The sequence below is a fragment of the Miniopterus natalensis genome, chromosome 18 (assembly GCF_054644295.1).
Source record: "Miniopterus natalensis isolate mMinNat1 chromosome 18, mMinNat1.hap1, whole genome shotgun sequence".
Classification (NCBI taxonomy): domain Eukaryota; kingdom Metazoa; phylum Chordata; class Mammalia; order Chiroptera; family Miniopteridae; genus Miniopterus; species Miniopterus natalensis.
The window spans coordinates 5,708,913-5,722,456 of NC_142098.1; the positions used below are offsets into that span (position 1 = coordinate 5,708,913).

A 13,544-nucleotide genomic window follows, 5' to 3' on the forward strand; every position below is an offset into this window, starting at 1 on the left:
GGCCAAGACTTCTGGCATCCAAGATGGTAGGGTGAGGGAAAGGGCCCGGGTGTGTGCGCCCCACCAGGCCAGTCGCCATCTCCCCACCTGCACAGCGGCCTCAGAGCCTCACTCTTCCCAGATGCGCCCCCCCAAGCAATGATGTCATTTCCAAAGGCAGCCAAATTCTAGCCCGTCAACTCCAAAAGAGAACTGTTTAACAGAAAATGAAGCATTTTATAATCCCCTGTACATCTTTCCCTAGGCTGGTACACAGTTTTTAAAGACACTGCCAAAACACTCAAGCAATAGTTCAGCATTATTCTAGACCAGCACCAGTGCTCAATTTCAGGTGTCCTTGCTCTTTTCCTGCCCCCCCACCCCTGGCAGCCCCCCAGCCCCTGCGCCACCCCAGCTGTAAGGCCACCAGGCCAGTGCGGAGCCCCAGGGAGAAAAGGCTGAGCCCCTGCTGGCTGCACTCCCTGAATCACACGCCCTGGCCAGCGGGAGAGACATTTGGTTGGCTTCTCATTTTGTTTGGGGATGTTCTTTATTCTTCTGTGTTAGGGTGTCATGTTAGGGACACCAATCACAGGACCTCAGAGTTCAGTGACAGCCCCTTGACCCTCACCTCTGCATCCCACTCCCCTGCCCCTATGGTCATCTGATGTGCCCACCTCCAAGTTTTTAAAAAGGCTCTCGCCACCAGGAAGTTGCTCCTTATGTGTGGGGCCCCTGTGGCTTCTAGAATTGGTCCTGGTTCTGTCCCTTGGAGTGCCTAGATGAATGGAGAGAGAGGTCAGGGTGTCTCCCCCCACACACTTTGACCAGAGCTTCCACTGGGCAGCCCCTCCATTAATGCCTCACCCAAAGGCGAGTAAAACTACTAACCACTGGGTCACCATCATAACAACAGACACCAGGTGAACCGGTGGGGCTGGCCAAGCTCTGGCCTGTCCCTGAGGTCAGGTCACCTATGCTGGGATCTTTACCATTGGAGGTAAAGCACCTTCCTTCCTTGGGACGCTCCTGCCTACGAACGCCCATGCCCCCTCTCCTTCTGCTAGCAGCACCCTGACTTCCCCTGGGAAACACCTCTGGGTCTCCACCTCGGAGCACCTGACCAGGCCTGGGCCAGAGCATTCATCAGAACCAGGAGAGGCTAGTGGTGAGGCCTTCGCCTGCATTCAGCCGCACCTGACGCTAGCCCGACATCTGGGATTTCTGTTTCCACTAAATTCCCCAGCTTGTTGTAAGCACATTAGGGTTTGATTTTTCTGAAAATGTCCACCAAGAATCTTTGCAAGCATGACTCTGAGGTGTCTCTCCAGTGACACTTGGAGCAGGGCAATCACCTCCTTCATCCTGCTTCTGACACAGCCTCCACATATACTAACAGCCTCTAAGTATACTAACTCAGCCTCTGCAACGCAGCCTGGGAGTGCACTAAGTAACGCAGCCTGGGAGTGCATTAACTAACGCAGCCTTGGGAGGGCACTAACTAATGCAGCCTTGGGAGGGCACAAACTAACGCAGCCTTGGAGTGCACTAACTAACGCAGCCTGGGAGCGCACTAACTAACGCAGCCTGGGAGCGCACTAACTAACACAGCCTTGGAGCGCACTAACTAATGCAGCCTGGGAGCTCACTAACTAACGCAGCCTGGGAGCTCACTAACGCAGCCCGGGAGCGCACTAACTAATGCAGCTCGGGAGCTCACTAACTAATAATGCAGCCTTGGAGCGCACTAACTAATGCAGCCTTGGAGCGCACTAACTAACGCAGCCTGGAAGCGCACTAACTAACGCAGCCTGGGAGCGCACTAACTAATGCAGCCTGGGAGCGCACTAACTAATGCAGCCTGGGAGCTCACTAACTAACGCAGCCTGGGGGCTCACTAACGCAGCCTGGGAGCGCACTAACTAATGCAGCCTGGGAGCTCACTAACTAACGCAGCCTGGGGGCTCACTAACGCAGCCTGGGAGCGCACTAACTAAGGCAGCCTTGGAGCGCACTAACTAACGCAGCCTGGGAGCGCACTAACTAAGGCAGCCTTGGAGCGCACTAACTAACGCAGCCTGGGAGCTCACTAACTAAGGCAGCCTGGGAGCGCACTAACTAAGGCAGCCTTGGAGCGCACTAACTAACACAGCCTGGGAGCTCACTAACTAAGGCAGCCTGGGAGCGCACTAACTAAGGCAGCCTTGGAGCGCACTAACTAACGCAGCCTGGGAGCGCACTAACTAATGCAGCTCGGGAGCTCACTAACTAATAATGCAGCCTGGGAGCGCACTAACTAACGCAGCCTGGGAGCGCACTAACTAAGGCAGCCTTGGAGCGCACTAACTAACGCAGCCTGGGAGCGCACTAACTAACGCAGCCTGGGAGCGCACTAACTAACACAGCCTGGGAGCGCACTAACTAACGCAGCCTGGGAGCGCACTAACTAACGCAGCCTGGGAGCGCACTAACTAAGGCAGCCTTGGAGCGCACTAACTAACGCAGCCTGGAAGCGCACTAACTAACGCAGCCTGGGAGCGCACTAACTAATGCAGCCTGGGAGCTCACTAACTAACGCAGCCTGGGAGCGCACTAACTAACGCAGCCTGGGAGCGCACTAACTAACACAGCCTGGGAGCGCACTAACTAACGCAGCCTGGGAGCGCACTAACTAACGCAGCCTGGGAGCGCACTAACTAAGGCAGCCTTGGAGCGCACTAACTAACGCAGCCTGGGAGGGCACTAACTAACGCAGCCTGGGAGCGCACTAACTAACGCAGCCTGGGAGCTCACTAACTAACGCAGCCTGGGGGCTCACTAACTAACGCAGCCTGGGGGCTCACTAACTAACGCAGCCTGGGGGCTCACTAACGCAGCCTGGGAGCGCACTAACTAATGCAGCCTGGGAGCTCACTAACTAACGCAGCCTGGGAGCTCACTAACGCAGCCTGGGAGCGCACTAACTAATGCAGCCTGGGAGCTCACTAACTAACGCAGCCTGGGAGCTCACTAACGCAGCCTGGGAGCGCACTAACTAAGGCAGCCTTGGAGCGCACTAACTAACGCAGCCTGGGAGCGCACTAACTAACGCAGCCTTGGAGCGCACTAACTAAGGCAGCCTTGCACTAACTAACGCAGCCTGGGAGGGCACTAACTAACGCAGCCTGGGAGCGCACTAACTAAGGCAGCCTTGGAGCGCACTAACTAAGGCAGCCTTGCACTAACTAACGCAGCCTGGGAGGGCACTAACTAACGCAGCCTGGGAGCGCACTAACTAAGGCAGCCTTGGAGCGCACTAACTAACGCAGCCTGGGAGGGCACTAACTAAGGCAGCCTTGGAGCGCACTAACTAACGCAGCCTGGGAGGGCACTAACTAACACAGCCTGGGAGCGCACTAACTAAGGCAGCCTTGGAGCGCACTAACTAACGCAGCCTGGGAGGGCACTAACTAAGGCAGCCTGGGAGCGCACTAACTAACACAGCCTTGGAGCGCACTAACTAATGCAGCCCGGGAGCTCACTAACTAATGCAGCCTTGGAGCGCACTAACTAACACAGCCTTGGAGCGCACTAACTAAGGCAGCCTTGGAGCGCACTAACTAAGGCAGCCTTGGAGCTCACTAACTAAGGCAGCCTGGGAGGGCACTAACTAAGGCAGCCTGGGAGGGCACTAACTAAGGCAGCCTTGGAGCTCACTAACTAAGGCAGCCTGGGAGGGCACTAACTAAGGCAGCCTGGGAGGGCACTAACTAAGGCAGCCTGGGAGCGCACTAACTAACGCAGCCTTGGAGCGCACTAACTAACGCAGCCTGGGAGCTCACTAACTAAGGCAGCCCGGGAGCGCACTAACTAAGGCAGCCTGGGAGCGCACTAACTAACACAGCCTGGGAGGGCACTAACTAACGCAGCCTTGGAGCGCACTAACTAAGGCAGCCTTGCACTAACTAACACAGCCTGGGAGCGCACTAACTAAGGCAGCCTTGGAGCGCACTAACTAAGGCAGCCTTGGAGCGCACTAACTAACGCAGCCCGGGAGCTCACTAACTAAGGCAGCCCGGGAGCGCACTAACTAACGCAGCCTGGGAGCTCACTAACTAACGCAGCCTGGGAGCGCACTAACTAACGCAGCCTGGGAGGGCACTAACTAACACAGCCTGGGAGCGCACTAACTAAGGCAGCCTGGGAGCTCACTAACTAACGCAGCCTGGGAGCGCACTAACTAAGGCAGCCTTGGAGCGCACTAACTAACGCAGCCTGGGAGGGCACTAACTAACGCAGCCTGGGAGGGCACTAACTAACACAGCCTGGGAGCGCACTAACTAACGCAGCCTGGGAGCGCACTAACTAAGGCAGCCTGGGAGCGCACTAACTAAGGCAGCCTGGGAGGGCACTAACTAACACAGCCTGGGAGCGCACTAACTAAGGCAGCCTTGGAGCGCACTAACTAAGGCAGCCTGGGAGCTCACTAACTAACACAGCCTGGGAGCGCACTAACTAAGGCAGCCTGGGAGCTCACTAACTAAGGCAGCCTGGGAGCTCACTAACTAACACAGCCTGGGAGCGCACTAACTAAGGCAGCCTGGGAGCGCACTAACCATTCCTGCAGTGCTGGCTACTCATGTGAACTTCCTTCCCACACTGCTCCTGAGGACTGGCTAGTACTCAGCTACACTACAGAGGAAACCAACCCATTCTCTAGAACAAAATACAGGTTAGTTTAAGACTCTCCTGGCCAAAGTCAGTGAGGGGCCAAGTGTGCTAAAATGGGTTGTCTGTTCCACTCACCACGCCATCCCCGTGTCTGTAATACTTCCTAGCTCATAGTAGGTGCTCAAGGTGACACTCTGGTTCTAGGCAGCAGCTTTTCCTCTGCCCAGGGGTGTGCTTGGTTCTCTGGGTGCCAGAGTTGGGGGCACTAGGCACGTGGGAGGAGGTCATCAATAAGACTCACGCAGAACAACTCCCCTCATGTTGCCTCTTTTACCCCAAAATCAGACCAGGGTGCAGCCAGAGGCTCCTCCTATCTTCACCTACGGGCATGTCTCAGAGCTTTTCCATCAGCAAGGTGGAGATCACTGAGCCCGATTTTCCAGGAAACACAACGTTCATATCTTTATGCCCAGCAGGATCCGGAAATAGCACCAGCACCTCCAGGAGAAGGCAGCAGCCAGAGGGAGGGGCTCGGTCTCCGCCTGAGAGGGGAAATGAAGGTGCACGAAGGGCGAGGAGCGCTGGACAAGTGAGAACGTTGACCTTGATGGGAGAGGAAGAGCTGTGGCTCCCGACAGGCTCCACACACCTGCCCCTGAGCTACTCAGTGACTCAGCCGTACATGTATACATGCGGGGGGGGGTGTCTTATTATTGAAACACCTATAGAATAAAGAGGAAGATATCTTACTGAGATTTTGGAAGCGGATTGTGGAAGATGTGACCTTCTGGTGACGCCGGGTTTCTGAGAAGCGCGCACAGCAGACTGATGTCAAAGCCCCTCCCGACACCACCTGGGCACCCGAGCATCTCAGGCCCAAGAGCTAACCTGATGGCATCCAGCCTCTCTCCAGCCTAGCCCACAGCCTGGACACGATGTCCCAGAGGCCAAGCAGCCGGTGGATGTCACCAGGGCATGACTGGCCCCTGGCCCCAAGCTCTACTGCCAAAGGACCAAGAGGCAGAGGTTTGGGGGAGAGAGGCTGGGCTGGCTTCTGCAGAACCCCCAAGGTGGGGGCACAACTTCCACAGAGTTACTAAGAATCCAAGGTCAAAGTCTTTCCTCCACAAGAAGGAAACAAGAAAACAGTCTAACTGGTGTGAGTTCGTGAGTCCACACCAGTTAGCAGGCTTGGTGTGGGGCACTCCCCCCCAAAACAGCCACTGGGCCAGACAGGAGCTACATGGAGGCCCTACCCATCAGAGAACACGTGGGTACTGAGCTAGCAGCAGTCCCTTGGCCACCCTGGGCGCTACACAGCCTCCTAGAAACTATCAGATGCCCCTGGGGAAGAGGGGAGTGCCAGCTAAGCCGCCACCTCCCCATGTGACCTCTGCCAAGTCCTACCTCACAAAAGAGCCCAACCCTCCAAAAAAATCTGTGCTTTCAGGTGCCCTGGAGCTTCCTGGAGGTTTGAGGGGACCATAGGGTAGATGGTAGGTGGAAGAGTCTTCCAAATCTTTAAGGGAGAGCTCTGCATATCCACTGCACAGACTGGTTGGGTTTGACAATAAGGATGGAAACCACTGGGTTAGCTGATCTTTGGGGAATCTGCTTCCCTAAAATGCTATGAGATAACAAAACACTATCGAAAACAAAGTGAATAGACTTGCTCGTCGACAGCCAACAACCTGGTACTTGATTCAACTACTTTACTCTTCTCATTGCCGGCATACAATCCCTTCCCCCTGAAAAAGACACCGTGTTTCCTGGCCGCCATCCTGGGCAGCCCCCGGCCCAGCTCTCAGTCCCAGGGGTGCAGGGAGCTGCCCCAGCTCCCCCACCCTGCGCCGACTATTATATGCAGAGCTGTCTCCCCCTGGCCATGGTACAGCCCTAGGGGGTGAGCCTTGGCTGGGGCTGCCCCACTAGGAGTCCCCTCAGGACTTCCGTGCTGGCAATCAGAAGGTAACTGGACGGTGCAAGCCTGGAGAGTGTTTGTGGAGACAGCTTTGGGGCACATCCCCAGGAAGCCTGGAGGGACATGCTGAAGCCGGCCCTACTTCTCGGTTCCTTTAGCCAAAGAGTCTGCTTTTTGCTGCTTGTCAGTTTGCATCGAGTCTCTATGTAGGTGACACATTAACTGAGGACCTGCTATGTGCCAGGCAGCCCGAAGGGTCATGGCGACTTCCTCTTCCAGCTGGATTGTACATTCCCTGCTGACAGGGACTCTCTCACACACAGCCCCGGGCATGTAACAGGCATGGCATCACTACTTGCTGATGTGACAGGTGCCCTCTGGAAACTTCCCAGCTGAGTGGATGACCACAGGCTGGACCCACATCACACAGGGACACACTCGCAGCCAGCCTGAGGCTCGCTCGGGGTGTCTCTTTCCTTCCCAGGACCTCGGGGTCCTGCTGGGTATCTAACAAGGGAAGCGACCAGAAACTCTAGCTGCTTCTAGGAAAGGGTCAGAAATCGGGGCTCTCCCTCCCCAGAGCGTCTCCAGGGGCCACTCACTGAGGCTCATGGGGGGTGGGTTTGCTGCAAAATCAACCCTGATGTCAGGCACCACCCTAGACTCCACTCTGGTGCACCCTGTACACAAAAGAACCAGGAGGCGCAAAGATTCAGAAACCCACCGAGGCAGTGAAGTTGGCCGGCTGGGAAAGAAGCAGAAGGGCCGGCACTGTGGAGAGCACTCAGAAACCAGAGGCTCACGACACACAAGTGACTCCAAAGGAAAGGTGGGTTCTTCCCTGACCCCCGCCTTCCGCATGGTTAGAGTGGCTGTCCAGTTCTGAAGAGACCTGCAGACCCAACAATGTGATAGCAGCGCTCACGCTGCATGACCGAGTCGGGGGGGCACATCCTGTAACCCTGCAGACTCAGGTGAAAACAGCTCCCCGCATGGTGCCGCCAGGAGCCAGGGAGCTGCCCAAGCTCAGCAGGGAGCAGGCAATTCAGGGAAGGTGCCACACTCGCCACTGGCCAGGCCGGCCACCCTCCCGTCGCTTCCCTCCCACATGGCAGCACACTAGCAGGCTGACACACACAGCCAGCATCTCCCTGAGAGTCGTGGGGGGTGGCATCCCTGTGCACTGAAACACCTTTAAGGCCCTGGGGACAGAGGCTACTTAAAGGCCACCTATGGCGCTTCATCTCACCAAAGAACGCTTTTGTGAAGCAATTACCTTCTCCACTGAGTTACCCTTCATGTAATAACAGCTCCTCCATCTCTAGCACGCAGAGGGGTCACTATGCACAGTACATGCCCAATAAATATCTGTTCAATGAATAACCATCTCTTCCTGCTCTAAACTCCCCTTCTGATTCCACATTAGTGGAAGACCTACTATGCCTGGGCACAGTATGTGGAACCTTTATTTTTGCTATCTCATACCTCAAAGCCATTTATCCATGGCATTCCCACTGCTGGCCTCACTGCAGTCACCTCTGTCCCCCACATAGCCTGTAGCCTCCTTGAGGACAAGATCAACAAACATTTATTGAACACCTACTATGTGCTCTAGCCACAGGCCAAGGCTACCCTGGGTACAGAGAGGAAAATAAGACCCGAAACCTTGGCATTGAGAACACATATCCTCACCAGCAGATGGGCTGGCAAACTTTTAGATCTTTGCCAATCTGATAGGTTTAAAAAAATGGTATTTTCCTGATACTTTAAGTTCACAGTTCTCTCATATAAAGGAAGTTCTGAATCTTTCTAAATGTTTAAGATCTGTGGTATTTCTTTTTCTGGTTCCATTTCTGTCCTTTGCACACAGAAGATATCCAAAATATCTAAAGACCAGTGGGACACCAACCAATCCACATGGGCACTGGCCTTGGGGAGCCTGGCCTTTGCCCTGCTTCCTGTTGATTTATTGGAAATTCTCTTAGCGTTGGTAGGAGCGCCTTGTGCATTCAGAAAACTCTCTTTGGCCTGTGTTATGTGCCCCTGGTTGATTTACTGTGGTTTGGGCAATGCAGAAATGTTTTATTTTTATGTCATTGAATATTTCTGTCTTTTGTTTTATGGCTTCTGGGTTTAGGGTTATATTTAGAAAAGGTTTCCCCCTCTGATACTATTATATTTTTTTAAAACTTACTTGTTTTCTTTGAGTATTTTTAAGTTTTCTTTTTATGTTTGGATTTCTGATCCATTTGGGATTTTTTTGGTGTTAAGAGGAGGAAGGGATCCAATTTCCTTTTTTCAGAACGGCTACCCTCTTCATCCCAATCTCAATTACTCAGTGACCTGTCCATCCCTATTAATGTGCAGTGACACCCTTCTTACACGCTAATGTCCGTCTCTTCAGGTCCATTCCGGGTTTCTTTTCAGTTCCCCTGGTCTGTCCCACAGAGCTTAGGATCCCACAGCTTCCAAACAGGGTAAAACCTGCCCTGGTTACCAGCCGCCCATCATTCCTCTGTTTTGGAATTTCCTCGGTTCTTGCAGGCCTGTCTTTCCTTCTGAACTTTAAAATCAGCTTTTCATTTCTAAACCAATCCTATGTCCCTTTCATTGGCTAAGGTTAAGTTAATGGGTTAATTAAGGGGACATCAACGTATTTATTGATCTTTCCACCCAAGGATAAGGTCTGCCTTTTCACTTATTTAAATGTCTTCTGTGTCCACTGGTGATAGGCTCTGTGTCCCCTCCAAACACTGGAACATTTCTTCCCGGATTGGCTCCCTGGTCTGCATCCATTCTGTGGCTCCTGGAAGCAGCACCCGTGCTTGGTCCATGTTTTCTAGCGGATGCTGTTTGCATGCAGGGGAGCGCTTCATATGGGGTATTAATTGGGCTCGAGCCCCCAGGCCTTTTTGCACGGCGAGCTGTCGGCTGACACCCGGGCACTGTGTACACGCTCAGTGGGCAGAAGGCACTGGCACCCTGCACCTGTGCACTTGGCAGAACATCGCCCAGTGGCTGGCCCGCGCCCGCTCTGTTTTGCCAAAATGGAACCAGTACGAGGGGCACCCTAAGCAGTAGGCAGGGAGGGCCCCCACCCCCCACCCACGCTGCCGGAGCTGGAAAGGGCCTGAGCCGGCACACAAAGCAAGCTCCAGCCAGCTGCAGACAGGAACGAGGCTGGTAGAGGTGCCAGCCTCCACGAGCCCCAGCCCTGTAATTAGGGCCCACAGGTCACTCTGGCCACAGCTGAATAAACCACAGTGTAATTAGCTTCCCACCCAGTTCTTTACGCAGCAGCATTTCGCCTCTGCCAGAGAAGGAGGGTCTGTCCTTCCTAAGGGGCTGGCGACACGCTCCCTGGTCGCAGTCCTAGGGAAGGCAGGGCAGCCAAGGGCTGAGCCTCGAAATAAAGCCACAGGGAGCTTTTTTCTTTTTTTTGCTGTCACTATTTGAACAAATTCCCCTCCTCTTATATTTTTTTAACTTGAGCATTCAAAAAAGCTGTGTCCGTCTGGAGTTTAGTTTGAAATTGCCCTCCATCCCTGATTCTTATGGAGCAACCACTGTCCCCCACCCCACCACCGCCGCCACATTAAGAACCCGGAGGTCGCTCTGCTAAGGAAGTTCTAAAGAACCACGTTCAAGATCGCCCCACACCCCTCCACACAGCCTCTTCCCAACATGCCCTTCCCCACACCTGCCTGGGAGAGGGGTGCCTCCACATTCCTGGGTGCCTCTGCAGGGGACTAGGAGCAGACAGCAGGAGTCACAGGTGTCACTGCCCTCAGGCCCCAGATTCTCAACAGCAGAGACGCAGAAATATCAGCACACCATGGTCCTCCCTGGAGTAATCTCGGTTGGGCCATCAAGTGTCCCTCCAGAGTGGCCTCCATGGGGACAGCGGTGCCTGTCCCTAGAACTGTTACTGGATGGCCAATGCTGAGCCCCCAGCAGACCCATAAGCCTGGCCTGGGAGCACCTGCTCTTGCATTTTTGTAGCCGGTCCAAACTTTTAAAGCAGAAGCCCATTTTCAAATATCTTACGCTAAGGGTATAAAACAGACCTTTAAGTAGTGGGTGTCAGAGCCCCCTCTGGGGACAGAGTTTGAGAACCACCACACGACCAAAAAGTATTACCCACTATGGATAATACGCATGCAATTCCCTGTCACTGGGTAACCCTGAGAACCTACGACCCAGGGGGTAATAACTCCTCCCCTATCTCTTCATGTCAGGGACACTCTCCCACACTGGGTGACACCTGTACTGGATGGTAATGAATTTCTCGGGGATGCTATTCGGCAAGGTCATTTCCCATACCCTTTCCAGGAATTTCTTACTCCCTTCCAGTGCTCCAGGGTGGGAAATATCCTAGCTCCCATGTCCCTGTGGAGGTCGTTAATGGGATCCTATTAGGGAGCGAGCAGTAGTTTCAGTGGACACCCCAGCATCACTAGGGATGGCAGGATTCCCTGCACCCGGGGCTGCCATGATTTCAGCGAAAGTCTGGCTTAGAGAGGAGAGACAGCCACTGGGAAGAAAATCCTGCCCAGGACGGAAAAAGCATAGTTAGCTTATTTCCAGCACAAACCTCCATATATAGCCCCAAAGTTCCATGTCTTTCCTTCTCCACCTAGAAATGCCACCAATCTCAAAAGTGTGACGGGAGACATAAAAATCCCCTCAATTCTGAGAAAAGGAGGGAGGGGCACAGAGCCATGCTGGGGAAGGGCCTCAGGGCAATGGCTGCAGATCAACAAAGCTGGGCTTAATGGGGGTCCTCAGAGGAATAAAGAGAATGGCTTTTCGCTAGAAGATCAATTCATTGGTTGTTTTAAAAGTAAGTTACAATATTTAATTCTCTTACAGGTTAGATTCCACCTCAGGTCCTGGCTAAATAAAGAAATACACCAGCATCTATGACATTCTTGAGCAGGATGGAGTCCACGGCCTAGAGTCCTGAAGAGGTCCTGGCTTGGCCACCAAATCTCTATGTGACCTTGGTCAAGCAATCACCTTTCCCTCTCAGTGCCTCAGTAGTCTAAGATCATATGTCGGCCATTGCCTCTACCTGTGGTTGAACTATCACAAATTCCAAATGACTGGGGTTTGATTTGCTGAGCCCTCAAAAGTCCAAACCTGTAAGAGTCCTCTTGAGTACATTGCTTTGGGGTATCTGTTCCCTTCAGAGGTTGAGAATGGGCACTTGGTCTAGCCAGGGCTGTGCAGGTATGAATGTCATTTGAGGGAAAGTTATAGCAGTTCCCCAAACACTTGGCTTTCAAACTTCCGAGATGGTATGAAAAGTAGGAAAAGTGAGAGCTTTGAGTCCCAACCTACTTCTTAACCAGCAAATTTCCCCCCCAAAACAGGTGACAAGTCCCCTTTAGAATACTCATCTGAGATTTTAGGTCCTTTCCCCATAAACACTCATCCAAGATATTTCCATCCAACAATCACAATGGAAGAAGATGTCTGGGGATAGCTGTGTAATGAACACAGATGCTCCAAACTCAGAGTCCTGTAGCATGACTGCCTTGGAGTGTGGACTTCAAGGAATACACATGCCACCATCCCACATCCCACACACACCCCCACCCTTGTGTCCCAGACACACAGTCACACAGAACTTGTGAAGTCTTAAATCACTCCTGTAAAACACTGGCCTTGCCCACCTTTTCAGAGGCACTGAGGAAACAGGGAACAGGACTACCATCTGGTGCAGCAGCAACCAGCCACTCAGACAAGCAGGAGGCCAACCATGGAGGCGAAACCCGGTCTCTTTCCGCACAGGCTCTTCTTGGCCTGTGAACTTGTCCCCATCCCACCACAAGCCCTGCCTCAAAGCTCATCCTTCATGCAGCTCTCCACACTTAAGCTGCTTAACTGCGTACTAACAACCTCTTAATTGCTGGGTTTCCAAAAGGCCTTCCAGAAATCTGGGCTGCAGATCCAAGTACTACGGAGTATGGACTGGGGGAGCAGAGAGGCAGAGCCTCCCCCCCTGTTCCCGCCGGCCAGAAAGCTGTCGCTTTTATTTTTAATTATTTAAAAGGCGAATGCAGGGTACCCAAGACACCACAATAAAATGACATTAACTGTAAAATTACATTATTAATTCTTTAATCTCACTTGAGGCTTCAAGCTGTTGCTATGTCCAATTACCCGCGTAACCACCTGTCAGAGCCCGGCGCTGTTTAGCGTACCTCCAGGACAGCGGTGGGCCCGGTGGTCCGTCAGGTCTGCCAGAGACTCGAAGTCCTGCTGACAGTGATCGCAGGTGTAAATAGACTCATCCTCCATGTCTTCATCGTCCTCATTTCTCTCCTCTTGACTTGTCACGCTGTTCCTGTCCTCCAGCGCCCGGTTGGCCTTCTGGTCACACTCGGGCTCTCCTTCCAGGCCTCCTGCCAACAGGAAGAACACAGTCCACGTGAGCTGACGGGGTCTCGGGAAAGGGTTTGAAAAGAATCGCCCAGCGTTTATTAAGATACATTTAATTACTCTACCTCCCAGGGTCCCTTATTCTGGACACCTCTCGGTATATTAATATATGGGGGGGGGTTGCAGCATGTGGTGCTGTAATTCTCAACTAGATGCTTTAATTCTTGGTGCAAATCTTCTATGGGGATTTCCTGTCACTTTCCCTCTGTGCATGGATGCTGGGGGTTGTGACCCATCAGAGAGGTGACAGTGCCTTAGCATTTGTCTCCTAAAACCTCATTCTCTTACACATTGCTCCAGAGCCCCCGTCAGCTGTTCCTAATGCACTGAAACGTTTCATTTCCCCCAAAGCCTTGCGATTTCGAGCTGGGAGACCTTGTAGCCAAGTTCATCCTCTACACAAGCCTCAAAATGTGCTGATGCTGGCTCAGCTCTCCGCATAGACGTCGGACGACTCTGGAATCCAGACAGGACACGTGCTGGCAGGACCACGGACAGTCAAATCACAAGTTTAAAATGCACCTGAGCCTCCACTCGTGCCCTGATC

General features: G+C 53.1%; 1 protein-coding gene across 1 annotated transcript in view; it reads right to left on the bottom strand.

Moving 5' to 3' along the window:
• Positions 1-13,544, bottom strand: part of ZNF423 (zinc finger protein 423) — a 273,782-nt gene that overhangs the window by 174,575 nt on the left and 85,663 nt on the right. Inside the window, exon 3 of the mRNA XM_087827176.1 lies at positions 12,760-12,960. Coding sequence (XP_087683302.1) covers positions 12,760-12,960 — 201 coding nt within the window. The remainder of the gene's footprint in view (positions 1-12,759; positions 12,961-13,544) is intronic.